The 20,623-nt window shown below is 51.4% G+C and overlaps 1 protein-coding gene and 1 long non-coding RNA gene across 4 annotated transcripts; both read right to left on the bottom strand.

Annotated features, from left to right (window-relative positions):
* Window positions 1-45: 45 nt before the first annotated feature.
* LOC129137555 (uncharacterized) lies at window positions 46-8,389 on the bottom strand. 3 transcript variants are annotated; one of them, XM_054670224.2, is made up of 4 exons: window positions 8,119-8,387; window positions 5,105-5,335; window positions 1,751-1,905; window positions 46-1,448 (listed from the first exon to the last, which is right to left on the bottom strand). In XM_054670224.2, the coding sequence occupies exons 1-4, from the start codon at window positions 8,312-8,314 to the stop codon at window positions 1,161-1,163; spliced, it is 870 nt and encodes a 289-aa protein (XP_054526199.1). In that variant the 5' UTR covers window positions 8,315-8,387; the 3' UTR covers window positions 46-1,160. The 3 variants fall into 3 exon arrangements, with proteins under 3 accessions (XP_054526199.1, XP_054526200.1, XP_054526201.1); XM_054670225.2 differs by lacking the exon at window positions 1,751-1,905 and having other exon boundaries at window positions 1,280-1,448; window positions 8,119-8,389; XM_054670226.2 differs by lacking the exon at window positions 46-1,448 and having other exon boundaries at window positions 1,815-1,909; window positions 8,119-8,389.
* Window positions 8,390-13,767: 5,378 nt separating this feature from the next.
* On the bottom strand, window positions 13,768-20,079 carry LOC134808911 (uncharacterized). Its single transcript, XR_010153125.1, has 3 exons — window positions 19,952-20,079; window positions 18,685-18,713; window positions 13,768-13,849 (listed from the first exon to the last, which is right to left on the bottom strand). It is a non-coding gene; the product is annotated as an uncharacterized LOC134808911 (long non-coding RNA).
* Window positions 20,080-20,623: the final 544 nt, after the last annotated feature.

Below are 20,623 nucleotides of genomic sequence, written 5' to 3'. Positions count from 1 at the left end.
TCATCCTTGCTATTTGCCCAAGAGAAACAAAATAATGTCAAAGACTTGTCCATGACTGCTCATAGCAGCTTTATTCATAATAGCCAAAAATTGCAGAGAGGGGCTGAGGGTGATGGCCCACGTTTGTAATCCCAGCACTTTCAGAGGCCAAGGCAGGAGGATGACTTGAGGCCAGGAGTTCCAGACCAGCCTGGGAAACACAGTGAGACACCATCTCTACAAAATATTTAAAAAATTAGCCCCATGTGTTGGTGCATGCCTGTAGTCCCAGCTGCTCAGGAGGGTGAGGTGGGAGGATCACTTAAACCCATGAGGTTGAGGCTATGGTGAGCTATGATGGTGCCACTGCACTCCTGCTTGGGTGACAGAGCAAGACCCTGTTTTAGTTTGGTTTTGTTTTTTGAGATGGAGTCTCGCTCTGTTGCCCACGCTGGAGTGCAATGGCACGATCTCGGCTCACAGCAAACTCCGCCTCCTGGATTCAAGCAATTCTCCTGCCTCAGCCTCCCAAGTAGCTGGGATTACAGGCGCCCACCACCACGCCCGGCTAATTTTTGTATTTTTAGTAGAGATGGGGTTTCCCCATGTTGGCCAGGCTAGCCGTGAACTCCTGACCTCAGGTGATCTGCCCGCCTCAGCCTCCCAAAGTGCTGGGATTACAGGCATGAGCCACCACGCGCAGCCAAGACCCTGTCTTTAAACAAACAAACAAAAAAATCAAAAACAATTCTGATATCCATAAAGGACAGATAAAGAAATGGTGGCATTTGCATACAACGGAAAACCATTTAGCCACTAAAAAGGATGAGTTATTGATGGATAAATCTCAAAGAAATTATGTTGAGTAGTGTGTGACCAAAAAATTCCCCTTTATACAAAATTCTATAAAATACAAAGAAATATATTTTGACAAAAAACATACCAGTGGTTTCCATTCAGTGGGTGGCTGGAGACTGGAGTGAGGGGATTCCAAAGAGGAGAAGGAAACTTTGAGGGTGATGGAGATGGTCACCATCTTAACTGTAGAGCTGGTTCACAGACATTCACATGTCAAAACGGATCAATTTGCACGTTTTAAATATGTGCGGTGCATTGTCCATTGATTATATTCTCTCACGTGGGCATCACCGACAGGAGTTCTGTCTATTTCAGTCACCGTTTCACCCAACTCCTGGAACAGAGCCTGACGCAGGGCGGGTGCCCAGCACACGTGGGGAAGAACAGTGAGTGTCCGGCTGCACGCAGGGTTCTGACTGTGCTTCCAGCCCGGATGCTCTGCTCTTCCCCCACACCCTCTTCCTTGTGAGGCAGCTGGAATCACTCTGTTGCCTGCATTCCCGGTTCCCGACGTCACACCTGGGTTGTTTGGGAGGCCAAGGGAACAGCTGTAGGTGCCACTGCAGAAGTCCGTCTTCTCTGCTAATGCTGAGCTTTTTTCTCTCTTGTCCCTGGCATGCAAATAACCAGCCTGTTCACATTCCACCCTCTCACCTGGGCCTTCCCTCTGGCCCTCACCCACCATAATCCTGGTCATGTGGCCTTCTGCAGGCAAGTATGTGGGGGTGGGGTGGTATAGGGGCACCATCCCTTGTCCTAGCTCCTCTCGGAGCCTCCACCAGATCAGGAAGAGCAGGCATAAGGCCCACAGGGCCCCACAGTGGCCGCCAGAGGGCTTCTCTGCAGGCCATGTAACGGATTATTGATGTCATCGATTTGCAAAAAGGAAAGCTGGGCCTTTGTGGAGACACACCTGGAGGCTGCTGCCAGGCAGCACTGATTCTTCCTTGGAGTGGGCTGGGAAGGCAATCGTCTTCCGAACGCTAAGGACCTGTGGGCTCCACGCCGGGCCTTTGACTAATGTCTTACACTTGGAGATTCTCTGCTGCTTTCTATCATCAGCCCTGGCTTTCTGATCCATTCCCCACCAGGCAAGGAAAGAAAGGAAGCGTTTATATTAATCTATACCAATGTAAATGGGAAAGAACGCACCACCCCTTGCAGGACCAGCCACAGCATTTGCCAAGGGCCCGTCACAAAATGAAAGGCTGTGGGGCCCCTTGTTCAAAAGTTATTCACAATTTCAAGATGGTGACCGTGGAGCATTAAACCCAGCTGCAGCCTGCTGAGCTCGGGGCCTGTGGGCCTGCATGGGTCACACCTGTGAAGCTGGCCCAGCCACACGCAGTGACTCATTGCCCAGAACATCAGCCAAGAGCGTTTTCTCACCAACAGCAGGCCTTGTTTTATAGGATGAGCTGGGAGAGATATGAGGGGGCTGAGCCACGAGACCCCCGGGATGCCTTCTCCCAGGGCGGAGGGTGCCAGCTTGAACGCTCCCCGGCACTAAGACGTCTCCACTACAAGGCTGCCTGGGGTCCACATTGCTTTATTTTTATTTGAGATGGACTTTCGCTCTTGTTGCCTAGGCTGGAGTGCAGTGGCGTGATCTCGGCTCACCACAACCTCCGCCTCCCGGGTTCAAATGATTCTCCTGTCTCAGCCTCCTGAGTAGCTGGGATTACAGGCATGCACCACCACACCTGGCTCATTTTGTATCTTTAGTAGAGACAGGGTTTCTCCATGTTGGTCAGGCTGGTCTCAAACTCCCAACCTCAGGTGATCCGCCCACCTAGGCCTCCCAAAGTACTGGGATTACAGGCATGAGCCACCACACCTGGCCTATTGCTTTAAAATTCACCTAAGTTCAATAGGGTCCCACTGAGGCAGGGCCTGTATCAGGCACTGGTGAGAAACAGATGAAGCTGCCTTGAGGTGCCCACAGGCCAGCGTCCCATGTAATGGGCTGTACCGTGTGGACCACCCTGAGGAGACCCCTGGCCTCTCAGAGGATGGAAACAACTCCTCTCCCCCCTCCAACCCTGTCCCTTCCCACACAGGGAGCACTGTCCCACCCCATGCCGACCTCCTCACTCAGGACTCCTGATAGCCCTGTCCTATGGTCTGAAGGTTTGCCCCTCCCCCAAATTCCTATGTTGAAACCTAATCCCCAATGACATGGTTTTAAGAGGTGGGGCTGGCCGGACATAGTGCCTCATGCTTGTAATCCCAGCACTTTGAGAGGCTGAGGCAGGCAGATAACCTGAGGTCAGGAGTTCAAGACCAGCCTGGCCAACATGGTGAAATCCCATCTCAATTAAAAATACAAATAAACTAAAATACAAATACCACTAAAAATCCAATTATCCAGGCATGGTGGCGGATGCCTGTAATCCTAGCTACTCGGGAGGCTGAGGCAGGAGAATCACTTGAACCTGGGAGGCAGAGGTTGCAATAAGCCAAGATTGCACCATTGCACTACAGCCTGGGTGACAAGAGTGAAACTCGGTCTCAAAAAAAAAAAAAAAAAATGTGGTGGGGCTGTTGGGAGGTGATGAGTCCTGAGGGCCCTCCATCCTCATCAGTGGCATTTAGCGCTCAAGGGAGCTTGTCTTCGCCTTCTACCACGATGATGGAGAGTGCGCCATTTATGATACAGACAGCAGCCCTCACCAGACACAGAACCTGCCTCGATCTTGGACTTCCCAGCCTCCAGCCCTGTGAGAAATCCATTTCTGTTGTTTATAAATTACCCAGTCTTGGGTATTTTGTTACAGCAGCCAAGGAAGGGTCAGATCCTACAAGGGGCTAAGGCTACATTGGCCCTGCCAGGCTGGGCGGTGGCACAGAAGGTGAGGACGCTGATGGTCGGTCCAGGCTGGCCGAGGCTACCACGCTCCATCAACCCTCCCTGACCGTCTTGGGTGTCAACTGCAGACCTGGTGAGCCTGGCAGAGCGTTAGTGCAGGTCAACCTCGGCACCGAGACTAGGCACGCTGCTGGCCTCAAGACAAACGTTCCTGCTTCTTAACCCCACATGGGACTAGGATGAGGGGAGGAAGTAACATATGTTATTGTCACTACTACGTCCACCTTACAGAGGAACTTTAGGGCGCGAGATGACTTAGTGATGTCAATCTGGATGGTAAAAGTCGCACACGGGGGTCAGGCCCTGGCCTGTGACGTGGCAGAAGAGCAGTGTCCGCTTCTATAAAAGCTGACCCAGAAGACAATAGTGCTGGTCACCCAGGTAGACACACTGCCCCCCAGGGATGTCATGCTGCTCCACGGGGAAGTCACTGTACTTTCTGCTCCTGGTTTTCAGGAAGGTGGCAAAAGTAATCCATCGCTCTGCAGAGGACTTTGGCGTTGGCCACTTCTTTTGTTTTTTTTTTGAGATGGAGTCTCACTCTGTCACCCAGGCTGGACTGCAGTGGCGTGATCTCAGCTCACTGCAGCCTCCGCCTCCCAGATTCAAGCAATTCTCCTTCCTCAGCTTCCTGAGTAGCTAGGATTACAGGCGCGTGCCACCACGCCCAGCTAATTTTTGTATTTTTAGTAGAGATGGGGTTTTGCCACGTTGGTCAGGCTGGTCTCGGACTCCCGGCCTCGTGATTCGCCTGCCTTGGCCTACCAAAGTGCTGGAATTGCAGGCATGAGCCACCGCGCCTGGCCTTTTTTTTTTTTTTTGAGATGGAGTCTCACTCTGTCGCCCAGGCTGGAGTGCAGGGCCCAGAGCCCATCTCTCTCAGCCAGAATGACCAGCGTGCATCAATCTCTCCTGTGTTTGGGGTTCGTACGCCAACATGTATGAACATTATCATGTTGACAGCTACCACCTACTGCCTGTTTTCTATGGCCCCAGCTTTGCAGTGACTGTTTTATAAACAGTAACTCATTTGCTTCTCCTAACAACCGTATACAGTAAAGCCATTACCATCCCCATTTTTTAATGAATAAACACTAGTCGGACCATCAGAACGGAGTCCAGAGACAGCTGTAGTGGTGTGAATGGTGGTTCCCCTTCAAAGACACATCCACCTGGAACCCGTCCAGATGACCTTTTTTGGGAAAAGGGCCTTTGCAGATATAAGTTAATGATTTCAAGATCAGATCATCCTGGTTATCCAGGTGGGCCCTAAATGCAACAGCAAGCGTTTTTATAAGAGACAGGACGAGAAGAGACCCCCTGAAGACAGAGGCAGACAGTGGAGCCATGTGGGCCGCGGGAAGCTGGAAGAGGTGGGGAAGAGGGAGCCGCACTCACCGGCCCGCATGGCGCTGTTGGTGAGCCGGGGGCTGTGCAGCACCTCCTCCTCGTCCAGCTGGCACAGCACCTTGGCCTGGCGCAGGTGGGGGGTGAGGCGGCTGGGGCAGATGCAGCGTACGATCCTGTGGCGGTGGCTCTCCATCATCTCCCACACTGTCTCCTCGTCCAGTGCCGTGAGTGCGGAGTCCCTGCGGCACAGTTCCCCCATGGCTGGGCGCTGGGAGGACCCTAGGAGGGGTGGCCATGGGGGTGGAGTTGTCAGGGAAGCAGGACCCCAGGATAGCCAGGGTGACACCGTTTTAAAATCAACTCCATCGTAAAATTAGCAAGGCGCACTCTTTGCCAGTCAGAACCCACAGTCCTGAGATGTTTACGGCAGAGGAAGCATTCCAGTGGCCATTTGCCATTCTGGTTTCTCCCTCTGTGTAAGATTGAGTGCCATGGCCCCACCTGCTCTACCCCAATCCTAAGCAATAAAGTCACTAAATCACACTTTGTTGTGTCAGTTACAGCTTTTTCTAAAAAATTAAAGTAAAGAAATACTTTTTTTTTTTTTTTTAGAAATTCATCTAAAATAATGGTAGTAGGCTAGGCGTATTGGCTCACGCCTATAATCCCAGCACTTTGAGAGGCGAAGGGGGAAGGATTGCTCAAGCCTAGGAGTTCGAGACCAGCCTGGCAAATATGGTGAAACCCTGTCTCTACTAAAAATACAAAAATTAGTCAGGCATGGTGGTATGCACCTGCAATCCCAGCTACTTAGGAGGCTGAGGCAGGAGGATCACTTGAGCCTGGGATACAGAGGTTGTGGTGAGCTGAGATTGTGCCACTGCACTCCAGCCTGGGTGACAGAGGGAGACCCTGTCCCGGTAAACAAACACACAAACAAACAAACAAACAAACAAATAACAGTAGGGGTGCTGCACTTTGGAAATGCTGCTTTATATGTTCTTTATGAAAGGTAATTTTCATTAGAAGCAAGACTGTCGGCTTCTCTAGAGCCGAGATCGTGCCACTGCACTCCAGCCTGGGCGACAGAGCAAGACTCTGTCTAAAAAAACAAAGAAAAAGTTCCCATTGTTTTCAACTACGCAGCAGGTGGTCCCTTGTTTGCAGCGGCCCAGGACAGTGCGCAGACAGAGGACTGCGCAGAGGACTCCACTTGAGGGAAATGTGCTGGGGAGTGACACTGGGCACAAGTGCCTCGCAGAAGACACTTCAGGGTAGTAACGGCCAGCACTGCTCAGCTGCGGGGGGTGTGGGCTTCCAAAGATGGCGAGGCAGACAGAGGGTGGACAGGTCCCCGAAAGGGCTGAGCTGCAGCTGATCTGGGGCCGCCACCAGGGCTGATGTCCCAAGCCCAGGTCTGTCTGGACAGAATACACAAAGCAGGTCGCCGTTACAGCCTGGAACACCTGCTCTTCAGGGGACATGCTGGCTAGTGCAGACTCTAAGAGCTGTTGGAGGTCCTCAGCCGTCACCTGCCCAGCCTCCCATCCCAGCGAGAGATGAGCTGTGTCCCCCACTGTGCCCCTGCCTGAGCCCCTCTCTGGCATCAACATAAGGCCATTAGCCCATTAATCCATCTAAATAATTTTAAAATGTTTTAAAACTGTGCACTGTTTACAGCATATTAAAAAATCCTGCAAATAACAAATACCATGCAAATAACAAATATCCACATATCTACCGTGCGGATTCAACCATCTTGACATTCTGCACTTCAGGTTTCTTTTTAAGGAAACGCGAGGCAGATGGCACCTTTTTGTTCTCTTCAGTCCCTCTTCCCTCCCTCTCTGGCCAGACATTCTAAAATCATTTAAAAATGATTTTTTTTTGAGGTAGGGTCTCACTCTGTTGCCCAGGCTGGAACGCAGTAGCGTGATCATGGCTCACTGCAGCCTTGAGCTCCCAGACCCAAGCAATCCTCCCACCTCAGCCTCTCAAGTAGCTGAGACCGCAGGCATGCGCCACCATGCCTGGCTTATTTTTTAATTTTTGTAGAGATGGAATCTCTGTATGTTGCTCAGGCTGGTCTCCAACTTCTGGGCTCAGGTGATCTGTCTACCTCAGCCTCTGAAAGTGCTGGGATTACACTCCAGCCTAAAAATGATATTTTAAAAATCATTTCCTACAAGTGGAAGTGTGTATAAACAGTACATAGCATCTTTGCATGATACTTCATGCAGACAGCAGCTTTACATCAACAGTGCCTTCAGTGTTAGCTGGAACTTCACAGAAACTATCGTTCTGTGCAAGGCTGTACGGCTTCTGAGGTTTCTCATACTGATACATGCAGCTTGATACATGCACGGTCCTTTAAACTGTGCACTGGATTCAATGATATGAATAACCACAGTGGACTTACGCTCCTGTGGGAGGATATCAGGTTGTGCCTAATTTTTCTCCACTGCTCACAGAGCTGCAGCCACCGCCTTTGTTAATCTCCTGGGCACAGGTGGGAGCAATTCCTCACAGACCCATGAATTCCTGTGACTTGATTCTTTTCATTTGGAATGAGAGACTGGACCACTGGAGACAGATGCCTCTTGCAGGGATCTGTATGCTAAAAATACTTGAAAATCAGAGCAAATCAACACCTGTCATCTGAAAAATGGAAAATGGGCTGGGCGCAGTGGCTCATGCCTGTAATCCCAGCACTTTGGGAGGCCAAGGCGGGCAGATCACCTGAGGTCGGGAGTTTGAGACTAGCCTGACCAACATGGCGGAACCCCGTCTCTAAAAATACAAAAATTAGCCAGGCATGGTGACGGGTGCCTGTAGTCCCAGCTACTTGAGAAGCTGAGGCAGGAGAATCGCTTAAACCTGGGAGGCGGAGGTTGCAGTAAGCTGAGATTGCATCATTGCACTCCAGCCTGGGTGACAGAGTGAGACTCCATCTCAAAAACTAAAAGATAAAAATAAAACATGGAAAATGATCGTTGGAGAGTCGTGTGTGCAGGAGCAGCGCCACAAGCCGTCCCAGGAGCCGGGTCTCCGGAAGTACTCACCAAGGTTCTCAGGTTTGCTTTTGCAGGAGCTCCGTGCAGCAGGGTGGGGTCCACAGTCCCCGCAGTGTCTCCAAAGCCCAGTGTGGTGCCAGCTGCCTCCTTTCTCTGCGGGCTGCTGGGTGGGATGGAGCTGGGCAGAAGGAAGAGCCTGAAGCCAAAGCAGCACCAGGTGAATGGACCGTGATTTCAAAGCCATGTGACCTGTTCCAAAACTCAAAGTTCGGTCACAACCACCGCAAGCGGCGGGGAAAAGACGACAAACTCGGATCCGGGAAATAACTCGACGGACCTTTGACCCCTGTGGTTTTCCCAGTAACTATTGAAGCTTCCTTAGCGCTTGGAAGCAGACTTCTAGAATGGACCTGGGCTTTGAACCCTAGACTACCAAGGAGAGTTGACAGGCGCAGTAGTTATCCAAAGCACCCACAGGCCTGTCTGCGGCTCCCCACAGGGCCAGGCCACTCGTACCCTTCTGCTGAGTCTCCTTGCCCCGAAGGAAGAACAGCTGGAGAGGACAGTGACGGGTGCAGAGGCCGGGGCGGGCAGGTGAGGAGGAGAGGAGAACCAGCCGAGGGCAGCTCTGCCTCATTCCTTCTGATCTCAGTCCTGTTTCTCACTGGAACAGGTGATTGAGGCTTGCGAGTCAGGGTGTCACTGATTGTGGCCCCCCGCTAAAGAATGCTGAAGCCTTGACCCCCAGTACCTGTAAATAGGACCTCATTTGGGAATAAGTCTCTGCCAGCATAATCAAGTTGAGGTCATTAGGGTGGGCCCTAGTCCAGGGATGGGTGCCCTTATAACAAGAGGAGAAGGGCTGGGTGCAGTGGCTCAGGCCTGTAATCCCACACTTTGAAAGGCCAAGGCAGGCAGATTGCTTGAGCTCAGGAGTTTGAGACCAGCCTGGGCAACACAGTGAGACCTTGTCTCTGCTAAAATGTGCAAAAAAAAATTTTTTTTTTTGAGACAGAGTCTTGCTCTTGTCTCCCAGGCTGCAGTGCAATGGCACAATCTTGGCTCACTGCAACCTTTGTCTCCCGGGTTCAAGCAATTCTCCTGCCTCAGCCTTCTGAGTATCTGGGATCACAGGTGCATGCCACAATGTCCAGCTAATTCTTTATTTTTAGTAGAGACAAGGTTTCACCATGTTGGCCAGGCTGGTCTCGATCTCCTGACCTCAAATGGTCCGCCTGCCTCGGCCTCCCAAATCGCTGGGATTACAGGCGTGAACAACTGCACCTGGCCCCAAAAAATTTTTTTTTAATTAGCCAGGTGTTGTGGTGCACACCTGTAGTCGCAGCTACTCAGGAGGCTGAGGTGGGAGGATCGCTTGAGCCTGGGAGGTGTAGGTTGCAGAGCTGAGATAGTGCCACTCCACTCCAGCCTGGATGACAGAGCAAGACCCTGTCTTAAAAAAACAAGAAAGAAGAAGAAGAAGAAGAGGAGTAGGGCCCTAGACCTAGACACCCCATGATCACCCCATGTTGGCAGAGGCCGAGACTGGAGTGACACGCCAAGGGTAGGTGGCAACACTAGAAACTCAAGAGAAGGCATGAAGCAGACCCTCCCTGGAGCCTTCATGAGGGTGCGGCCCTGCTGACCCCTGGAGTGTGGACTTCTGGCCTCCAGAACCATGAGCAAATACATTTCTGTTGTTTTAAGCCACCCAGTTTGTGGTCATTTATGACGGTAGCCAGAGGGAGCGTGCACAGGGGCAAAGGCGATGTGGAAATTGTCCGTCCATCTCCAGGGATGCGCTGCCAATGGGCACACTCCCACCGAAGGCTCCTGAGCTCCTGGGCCTCCACCCAGTAGAAGCCTGCGTCGCTAGCGTCTGACTCCAAGTCAGAATGATCCTCTGCCCCACTTCAGGACCAGCTATATCGTCTGTGGAGCTCAGGGCAAAATGAAAGGATGGTGCGTTTGTTTTAAAAACGTATTCAGAATTTCAAGGCAGCAATAGCAGAGCAATAAAGTCAGCCCAGGGCCCCCACTCCAGCCCTGCCCTGCATCACTGAGGGGTCTTCAGGCCCCCTGTCTATCAGGGTGGTAGCTAAAGGTAGGGGATGTTTCCTTTACAGATGATGGAATGTCCTAAAGTTAACTGTGGCGGCGATTGCACACATCTGTGAATACACTAGAAGCATCTTAAACGGGTGAATTGTGTGCCGTATGGGTTATAGCTCTTCCTTTTTTTTTTTTTTTTTGAGACAAGGTCTTGCTCTGTTGCTCAGGCTGGAGTGCAATGGTGCAATCTCAGCTCACGGCAGCATCCGTCTTCTGGGCTTAAGTGATCCTCTACCTTAGCCTCCGGAGTATCTGGGAATACAGATATGTGCCGCCATGCCAGGCTCATTTTTGTTGTTGTTGTTGTTTTCTGTAGAGATGGGGGTCTCACTATGTTGCCTGGGCTGGTCTCAAACTCCTAGGCTCAAGTGATCCTCCCACCTCAGCCTCCGAAAGTGCTAGGATTATACGTGTGAGCCACTGTGTCTGGCCGTGAGTTATATCTCAACAAAGTTGTTTAACAAAAAAAAAAAGATCCAGGCTTGGTGCAGTGGCTCATGCCTGTAATTTGGAAGGCAGAGGCAGGAGGATCACTTGAGCCCAGGAGTTCAAGACTAGCCTAGCAACATAGCACGATCCCGTCTCTTAAAAAAAAAAAAAAAAAAAAAAAACGATCCGAGAGCAGCTGGCAATCCCACCCTGCCTCCTGCTTCCCTCTCTCATCCCTGCCAGGAAGCAGGAGGAGGGTGGGCTGAGGAGGTCCCTGCAGTGCCCAGTTCTGCCCCTGCCACCCCAGGGCCAGGGCTGGGGGTCCACAGTGCGTGGGACACCGGCACCCTCTTTCCTTTCTCTTCGTTTTCAGCCTAGGCTGGGCCCCCATCCCAGCCAGGCCCTGCCTTTCAGTGCCCCCACCACAAGCGGGTTTCCTCTCTTGCCAGCTCCTGTTCTCTGCCAGGAGGTGTCGGGCAGGAGCACGTGCTCTGGGCGTTTCCCTGGCAGCCTCCTCCCTTCCATCCCCTTGGCTTCCTCATTCCAGAATCCCTGTTCACCTCAGCGGACCCTGTGACCCCCTAGGAATGTCTCTGGCTCCTGCAGAGGCGTCTGGGGTTCCCCTCACGCCTTCTTAGAGGACAACCAGTGGGTGCAGTCGCTCTGTCATGTCAAGCCCGAAGTCTCCAGGTCAAACCCAACAAAGGATCAGGGCAGCCTCCTGTACCTCCCTCCCCAGCTCCTGGTGAAATGAACCAAATGTTGCTTTTTAAAAAGTTAAAAAAACAAATAAGTGAATAAAGCAGCAACCACAAAATGAGGAAAGGAAAACAACTTTTCTGCCACAAACTGAAAAATAGCAGGCCGGGCATGTTGGCTCACACCTGCAATCCCAGAACTTTGGGAGGCTGAGGCAGGCAGATCGCTTGAGCCCAGGAGTTTGAGACCAGCCTGGGTGACATGGCGAAACCCTGTCTCTACAAAAAATACAAAAATTAGCCGGGCATGGTAGCGTGAGCCTGTGGTTCCCAAGCTACTTGGGAGGCTGAGGTGGCAGGATCACTTAAGCCCGGGAGGCAGAGGTTGCAGTGAAATGAGATTGCATCACTGCACTCCAGCCTGGATGACAGACTGAGACCCTGTCTTAAAAAAAAAAAGAAAGAAAAAAAAAGAAAAATGGCAGACAAGCCCTGAAACCAAAGGAGTGCTGCCAAGGGGCACTGGGGGCGCAGGTGCCAGCGCAACCCTTAGGGACAGACTGCGGGAAGAGAGGGCTTCAGCATCCCTCTACTGTTTGGGCAGCTGAAGAAAAGTCTAGGGAAGACAGAGAAAACGCCCCAGAGCTGCCTCCAGCTTCCCTGGGAGTCCTCAGCAGGAGTGGGGAGGGGGCTATACTGAGCCAGGAGAGAACCCAGGCCCGGCTGTCCTTCTCAGCGCAGGGCAACCACTGGATTTCTTTAATCACACATCCAGGACTAAACTATGGTGGGAATAGAGTCTTCCAGCCACCTAAGAAGATTCTTTACCCTAAGAAATAATGCAAGCAGTAGAAATCGGGGTAGGGGGTAGGGGAAGGAAGGCATCACTTTATCTTCCATGACCCTGTGCTATCTAAAATAAAGGAAGTCCAGGCGACGTGGCTCATGCCTGTAATCCCAGCACTTTGGGAGGCAGAGATGGGCAGGTCGCCTGAGGTCGGGAGTTCGAGACCAGTCTGGCCAACATGGCAAAACCCTGTCTCTACTAAAAATGCAAATATTAGCTGGGTGTGGTGGTACATACCTGTAATCCCAACTACTTGGGAGGCTGAGGCAGGAGAATCGATTGAACCCGGGAGGCAGAGGCTGCAGTGAGCTGAGATCACGCCACTGCACTCCAGCCAGGGAGACAGACCGAGACTCCATCTCAAATAAATAAATAAAATAAAACAAAATGCTGATTTTATTTTATTTTATTTTCCGTTTTGTAGAGAATGGGGTCTTGCTATGTTGGCCAGGCTCTCAAACTCCTGGGCTCAAGCACTCCTCCCGCCTCTGCCTCCCTAAATGCAATGATTACAGGTCTGAGCCAGCAAACCCAGCACTGTTGATTTTACACAATGTCACTAATTTATCAAGGTTTTTGTAATCTCTTATCTGAATCTTGGGGATTTTTTAAGAACTAATAGTTCTTGTCATTGTGAAACTGTTCTACTACATTTGGCATTCCATTATTATTTTTAACAATTAAAAAATATTTTTTGGCTGGGCGCGATGGCTCACGCCTGTAATCCCAGCACTTTGGGAGGCCGAGGTGGGCAGATCACAAGGTCAGGAGTTCGAGACCAGTCTGGCCAACATAGTGAAACCCCATCTGTACTAAAATACAAAAAATTAGCCAGGTGTGGTGGTGTGTGCCTGTAATCCCAGCTACTTGGGAAGCTGAGGCAGGAGAATCACTTGAACCTGGGAGGCAGAGGTTGCAGTGAGCCGAGATTGTGCCATTGCACTCCAGCCAGGGTGACAGTGCGAGACTCTGTCTAAAAAAAAAAAAAAATGCCGAATCTGGATGCACTGCCTATGAGTTAGCCCAGTTCCTCAAGGAGCAGTACATAAAAAATAAAAAAAATAAAAAAAAACTTTTGCCAGCAACATCTGAGCTGAACTAAAATTTAAGTAAAATTAAAAGTTTACATTTCAATCACGTAGAATACGATCCCATTTTTATAAAATGGTGTTAGTTTATCTCTGGGAGTCCCTCAATCTATGTGCCCATCCATCCATTCATCCAATCTGCCGATCAGTCTGTCCTGTCATTCCGTGTGTGTGTGTGTGTGTGTGTGTGTGTGTGTGTGTGAGTGTGTGTGCATGAGAGAGAAAGAGAGGGGGAGAGAAATGGAGAGGCAGAGAGCAGAGGGATTCTGGAACACTCCTCACCAATGCTAATGCTTGCTGTTCATGGTGGTAGATTGTAAAGAAATCTGTTTAGGCCTGGTGCGGTGGCTCACGCCTGCAATCCAGCACTTTCAGAGGCTGAGGCAGGCAGATCACTTGAGGTCAGAGTTCGAGACCAGCCTGCCAACATGGTGAAACCCCATTTCTACTAGAAATAGAAAAATTAGCCGGCTGTGGTGGTGCTCGCCTGTAGTCCCAGCTACTCGGGAGGCTGAGGCAGGAGAATCGCTTGAACCTGGGAAGTGGCGGTTGCAGAGAGCTGAGATGGTGCCACTGCTTTCCAGCCTAGGAGCCAGAGTGAAACTCTACCTCAAAAAAAAAAAAAAAAAAAAAAAAAAAAGAAATCTGTTTAGAATAAGAAAGTATGGGTTCAATAAAAACCATAAAGTCATTATTTTAGAAAACAATAAAATTAATCCAATTGATGAAACAGAGAAGGAGATGGGCCTCATCCTAGAAGTGTTCGCCACGGAACACTGGGGTCCTAGGTTGTCTGGCACAGTCCTTTTATGACTCTTGTCCTGGAGTAATGATCAACGGTGCCACCTTTCTCTCTCAATACAGACTGGGTTTAGGGGGCATCATGGGAAGGGGAGGGGAAGGCACGCCGAGTCGAGCTCCTCCAGCTACGCGGGGACACCAGCAGAAACGTCTCCTCTCCTGCTCCCCTCAGCCCCCATGAACGCGGCACATGGAGAGGGTGGGAGCCCAGGGGATGACAGATACTGGCTGAAGTGGGGAAAGTTCTAGAAGAAGGAAAGCGGGAGGAAGTCTTGGCTGGTCTAGGATGCATCAGTCAGGAAGACAACTGTTTCTTCCCCTCAGGGCAGGATTTCTCAGCTTTCTACTTAGTGAAGGAGAGTGCAGCATCTTTCTAAAATCCCGGTATTTGCCCCCAAATCTCTTACGAAACATCTACTTCAATAGGCATTGGGCCTGAGCCTAGAGGTTCCAAGGCAGATGGAAAATACAGGTGTCCCTAAACAGTCGCCTACAAGGCCTTTCTTTGGGGCCAATGGCCTTGTGATTAAGTTGGTGCCAAAGAGCCAATGACTGAAAAACTAGGGCTTACCACAGTATAATGTTTGTTTGTAGCAAATGACACTCTGGCACACTCTCCAGTATTTTACTACATCGAGTTGCCAAGGGGCCACATCTCCAGCTAGCAGCTGAAACCCTGGGAGTTCTGGACAGCCAGGTCTCTGCGGATACCCTGAGGACCAGGACTGGTGGTCAGCCCAGGACTACAGGTTTCTCGGGTGCCTTCCCGGGGCTGGGTCCAGGTGGCAACGACCGGGTCTGGGAGGGTCCTCTAGTTGGATTGTCCCTCTGCCCCTGACTTGCCCGAGCCTCACAGGACTCCTGAGGAGGGTCTGAGGGTGCTGACTGTGCCCTCCCATCAGACTGAACTCAGAAAGCCAGCGCAGCTCAAGCCAAAGCTGCCTCACCAGCAGCTGAAGACAGGGGCTCTGCAGAACTCTCCAGACCCCAGCCAACTGCCCCAGCCAGCTGCCCCTCAGGCTTCTGGAGCCCCGAGAGCCACACTGAACTTCAAGCATCAGTGGGTGGAGCTAAATAGAAGTCACTGGTCCCTTCTGCAGTTGCCACGAAGCAACTTACAGTAGACTCCAGTGGCAGTTAACAATTGCAGGAGTTTCTCTGTAACTTGTCCCAGTGTAAATAAGGGTTAGTCCTAACAGTAAAACAAACAAAACAAAACAAAACAAAACATCTTAGGGCTGGGCACAGTGGCTCAGGCCTGTAATCCCAGCACTTTGGAGGCCAAGGCAGGAGGATTGCTTGAGCTCAAGAGTTCAAGGCTGCAGTGAGCTATGATTGTGCCACTGCCCTCCAGCCTCGGTGACAGAGCAAGACCCTGGCTCAAAAAAAGGAAAAGAAAGAAAAAGAAAGAAAGAGAGAGAGAGAGAAAGAAAGAAAGAAAAGAAGAAAAGAAAGAAAGAGAGAGGAAGGAAGGGAAGGAGAGAGAGAAGGAAGGGAGGGAGGGAGGGAGGGAGGGAGGGGAGGGGAAGGGGAAGGTGAATGGGAAGGCGCCAGGAGCCGTGGCTCACGCCCGTAATCCCAGCACTTTGGGAGACCAAGATGGGCGGATTACCTGAAGTCAGGAGTTTGAGACCAGCCTAGCCAACGTGACAAAACCCTGTCTCTACTAAAAATAAAAAAATTAACCAGGTGTGGTGGCGTGCACCTATAGTCCCAGCTACTTGGGAGACTGAGGCAGGAGAATCACCTGAACCCAGGAGGCAGAAGTTGCAGTGAGCCGAGATTGTGCCACTGCAACTCTAGCCTGGGCTACAGAGGGAGACTTCTGAAAAAGGAGAGAAGAGGGGAGGGGAGGAGAGGGGAGAGGAGGGGAGTGGAGAGGAGGAGAGGGGAGAGGAGGGGAGAGGAGGGGAGAGGAGGGGAGAGGAGGGGAGAGGAGGGGAGAGGAGGGGAGAGGAGGGGAGAGGAGGGGAGGGGAGGGGAGGGCCCAGAGATCCCTAATTCCAAACTCTGAATCTAACTGTACAGCAATTCTAGAAGAGCCTAAGATCATAAAATCCTGAGCATCTAAGATGTGGGTTCTCCTTATTTGACCCCTCCCAGGTCAACATCCTTCTCCTAACCCAAGTGTCAGTCTCTTCCCTTGCCAGTGATGTAGGAAGAAGGCATGTACACAGACACACACGCACACGCACACACACACACGTACATACCCCATGGGGGGCAGAGGGTGACAAGCCCAGGAGGAGGGGGCACAGCTCACCCCGGCCCCCCAGTGCCATGACAGGCTGGCTGTGCCCCTGCTACCAACAGCAGGCAGCTGGTCTTGCTCACTTTGTTCTGAACTTAGACACCTTCCTTCTGCTGTCTTTCATCCCGCGGCAATAGCGAAGAGATGAGAGTATAAAACAGAGATCCCTTTCATCTAGCATGACCCGTGCTGTTTGAAGGCAGAACTCAGCATTCAGAGAATGTTCCAGTGATTGACCCAGCAACACAGACAAGCCGTTTTCTGCTCTCTAGTCCACATACAAGGCAGCTCCTCCACTCCTGATGAGGAAGATGCCGGCCCCTCCCACTCCCCTGGGACCACTCTCGGGCCCCATCAGACCTGTGTCGGCTGAGCCCCTCCGTAGGCTGAGCCCTCCGTAGGCTGACCTGCTCTTCGCCGGATGGACTGCGCGCACTTACCTTCCCCCTCCCAGGGAAGCGAGGACTGAATGTGGCCCAATCTCTGGCTGAACTGAACGGCAGTGGACAAGCAGGTTTGACAGGCACATCCCACAGGAGCAGTGCCTTATATGGGGCTTCTATGAGCCATCGAAGCACCAGTACAGTCCCACAGCTGGACATTGCCGTAAGAACCACAGGGATGGCGGAGAACAGTCCGTGCATCTGGTCGACCCATAGAAGATGGTGATTGAGGGTGATTGAGGGGAAGGCTTCAGGGTTGGGGGCTGGGAATCCTCTCTCCTTTGTGAACGGTCACCCAGTTCATCATCATTTCTACCCTTGGGAAAATCCTACGAAGATCAGGATAAATTCTAGGGCCTTTCTTGGTTCTCACGATCCATTATTGGAAGTATCTGAATAATTCCAATAGATCCATCTCAAGTTAACATTTCATAACTATTGTTTAGATTTAGATGAAAGTCTTGGTCCTCCACGTTGAGATATGTCTAGAATCCGATCCATTCTCACCACCTGCACTGTGGTGCCCTGATCATGGCCCACCGGGACCTCTGCAATGGCTCCTAACTTCTTCCCACGCCCCCATCACCAGCGCTCAACACAGCAGGCAGAGAAGTCCTGCTAGAGCATGAGTCAGCTCCTGTCATTCCCTTCGGTGTACAGCTCCTGGAGTCCTCAGCGTGACCATGAGGCTCTGCTTATCAGGTCCTTGCTGACCTTATCTCTCTTTTACCTGCTCCAGACACACAGCCCGACAGTCTTGACAGTCCAGGCACACTTCTGCCCCAGGGCCTTTGCACCTGCTGTTCCCACTGCCTGGAACACTCTTTCCCATCCCTCCTTCCAGACTCTACTCAAATGCTACTTCCCAGATCATCCTACTTAAGTCCGTAGACCTCCCATCCTGGCCTTCACTCCCCTTCCCTGTTCCATCTTCTCTGTGGGAATACTGCCTTGACCTAATGTGTATTCTAGTTACGTGGCTTCCTGCCAGCCTCCCCACTCCACAGTAACCTACTGAGGACAATAATTCTTGTCTTTCTTGTTCCCTGCTGTGTCCCCACCCCTAGGGCTGTGATATTCCACAAATATTGGTTGAGTGAATGAATAAACATTGGTTAGGGGCTTGGTTCCCAATGATGCAGACACTGAAAGAAGGGAAATTCACAGCTCCATGGCCTGAGAACCTTCAGGATTATCCTGCGGACAGTCAAAGATCGGCCTTCAAGGTCATGTAGCTCGTGGTGGCTGAGCAGTAGCTCCAACCCAAATCTCCTGGTGATGAGCCGGCTGAAGGCACAGCCAGTTGGGCAGAGCAAGTGAGAACACAGGCCGAGGCCAGGTGCAGACATGAACTCTCCAACCAGGGTTACAGCCCCACTGGGTGTCAGCTTCCCCTCGGGCAGTTCATTTAAGCCCCTAAGGCTCAGCTCTCATAGTTTCCTCCAGCAGACCTCATGATAAGCCCTCCCCCACAGTGGGAAAGCTTGCCAGCTCATCACACTGTGCCAGCCACACAGAGAATTCTAGTTACAGAAAACGCAAAGAAATGCCGCCATTCCCAGTAAAAGACGGGGGCAGAAGAATGCACTGGAGATGGGAGGAGCCTCCCTAAGAACAGAAATAGCCATAGAAATAGTCAAGGTGCAGCCGTAGAAAGGAATGAAGGGCCTTTGCAGAGACATGGATGAAGCTGGAAGCCATCATTCTCAGCAAACTAACATGGGAACGGAAACCCAAACACTGCATGTTCTCACTCATAAGTGGGAGCTGAACAATGAGAACACATGGACACAGGGAGGGGAACAACACACACTGGGGCCTATGGTAGGGGGAGTGGAGGTGGAGCATCAGGACAAATAGCTAATGCACGTGGGGCTTAAAACCTAGGTGATGGGTTGACAGGTGTAGCAAACCACCATGGCACATGTCTACTTATGTAACAAACCTGCACATTCTGCACATGTATCCCGGAACCTAAAATAAAATAAAATAAAAAGAAACAGTCAAGGAAGCCACAACCCTGAAGGACCCTGTGTTTTCTAAGGTCAAAAACCATATCTTAGGCTAGGTGCAGTGGCTCACGCCTGTAACCCCAGTGCATTGAGAGGCTGAGGAGGGAGGATTGCTTGAGGCCAAGAGTTCGAGACCAGCCTGGGCTACACAGGAAGACCCTGTCTCTACAAAAAATAATTTTAAAAAAAAGCCGGGTGTGGTGCAACATGCCTGTGGTCCCAGCTACTCCGGAGGCTGAGGTGGGAGGATCACTTCAGCCCAGGAGGTAGACGCTGCAGTGAGCCGTGGTTGCACCACTGCACTCCAGCCTGGGCAATAGAAGGAGACCCTGTCTCAAGCAAAACAAAACAAAACATATCTTAATCACTATGGCATCTTCAGGAGGGCCCCACTGGCAGGTCATCTGTATCACACAGAATTGCAGCTGCATACACATGTCCAGAGCCAATAAAGCAGCACCTCTAGTAATCCGGCCAGGTTAGGTTAGGGTATCCCTGGAAAAACTCAGAAGGGGGACCTGGGGGACAGGGGCCAGCAGGCACCAGGACGGCACCACCCAGGGGCTCTGTGCCCCGTGGCAGTGATCAGTGAAGAAACGGACATGTGCCAGACTTGGGCCAGCTGAAGAGCTCCTCTGGGCACTTTTTTTTTTTTTTTGAGACAAGTCTCACTCTGTCACCCAGGCTGGAGTGCAGTGGCTTGACCTCAGCTCACTGCAGCCTCCACCTCCCAGGTTCAAGTGATTCTCCTGCCTCAGCCTCCCGTGTAGCTTGGATTACAGCTATGTGCCACCATGCCCAGCTAATTTTTGTATTTTTAGTAGAGACGGGGTTTCACCATGGTGGCCAGGCTGGTCTTGAACTCCTGATCCCAAGTGATCTGCCCACCTTGGATTCCCAAAGTGCTGGGATTACAGGCATGAGCCACCACGTCTGGCCTCCTCTGGGCACTTTATTCATCCATAGAATGTAGGGAGTTGGGGAAAAGCTTTGCCTTGAAATCATGATGTTGGCACCAGATGAAGATGGAGGCGTGAGGCCCTAGAAGAATAAAAATCAGACCCTCACAAGAAAACCCCAAGATCAGGAGTTTAGGTTGATCGAGGAAGGGGGCCTCTACCTGACTCCCCTGCCACGGGTGGAGGTAAATAAAGGGTCAGGTTGTATAAACAGGGAGCGTATGCGTCTTCACTCTTGTACCTGGGGGCTGGGAGGATTCCAGGACTTCTTCCAAGACATTCGAAACAGGTCCTCAACATCCTAGCTGGAGACCAGAGTAGGCGTCTCTGGCTGGGTGGCTCTGCAGCGTGGCTGGCTGTGGATGAGGATGAGTGGCAGCAGAGACCTCACGCCCACCTCTGGGCCGCAACAGTGCGTGCAGTGGGCTGGGTGGGGAATGGCAGGAAGCAGCTATTTCCATAAGAGCTGGTAAAACTGGTCACTCCTGTTGTGTTTTACAACTGCCTACCTGACAGCTCCACTTGGATGTCTAGACACCTCAAATATAACCCAGCTAAGTCACATCTATTGACTTTTTTCTTTTTCATTTTAAATATTGAGGCGAAATTCACACAACATAGAATTAACCATTTACAATTTTTTTTTTTTTTATACGGAGTCTCGCTCTGTCACCCAGGCTGGAGTGCAGTGACGCGATCTCGGCTCACTGCAAGCCCCACCTCCCGGGTTCACGCCATTCTCCTGCCTCAGCCTCCCGAGTAGCTGGGACTACAGGCGCCCGCCACCACGCCCGGCTAATTTTTTGTATTTTTAGTAGAGATGGGGTTTTGCCGTGTTAGCCAGGATGGTCTCGATCTCCTGACCTCATGATCCGCCCACCTCGGCCTCCCAAAGTGCTGGGATTACAGGCGT

This window comes from Pan troglodytes, chromosome 19 (genome assembly GCF_028858775.2).
Source record: "Pan troglodytes isolate AG18354 chromosome 19, NHGRI_mPanTro3-v2.0_pri, whole genome shotgun sequence".
In the NCBI taxonomy this organism is placed as follows: domain Eukaryota; kingdom Metazoa; phylum Chordata; class Mammalia; order Primates; family Hominidae; genus Pan; species Pan troglodytes.
The sequence above is the reverse complement of the archived record's forward strand: the minus strand, read 5'-3'. Positions and strand labels throughout refer to the sequence as shown.

Bases quoted from the DNA above. Each gene is read 5' to 3' on its own strand.
- LOC129137555 (XM_054670224.2), bottom strand. From the start codon at position 8,314: ATGGCTTTGAAATCACGGTCCATTCACCTGGTGCTGCTTTGGCTTCAG. The intron at 1,906-5,104 runs GTGAGTGCGGCT...TGGATCAGAAAG, and splicing joins CAACAGCGCCATGCGGGCCG to CCAGGGCTGATGATAGAAAG. The intron at 1,449-1,750 runs GTGTGTCTCCAC...TTTGCATGCCAG, and splicing joins TGCCTGGCAGCAGCCTCCAG to GGACAAGAGAGAAAAAAGCT.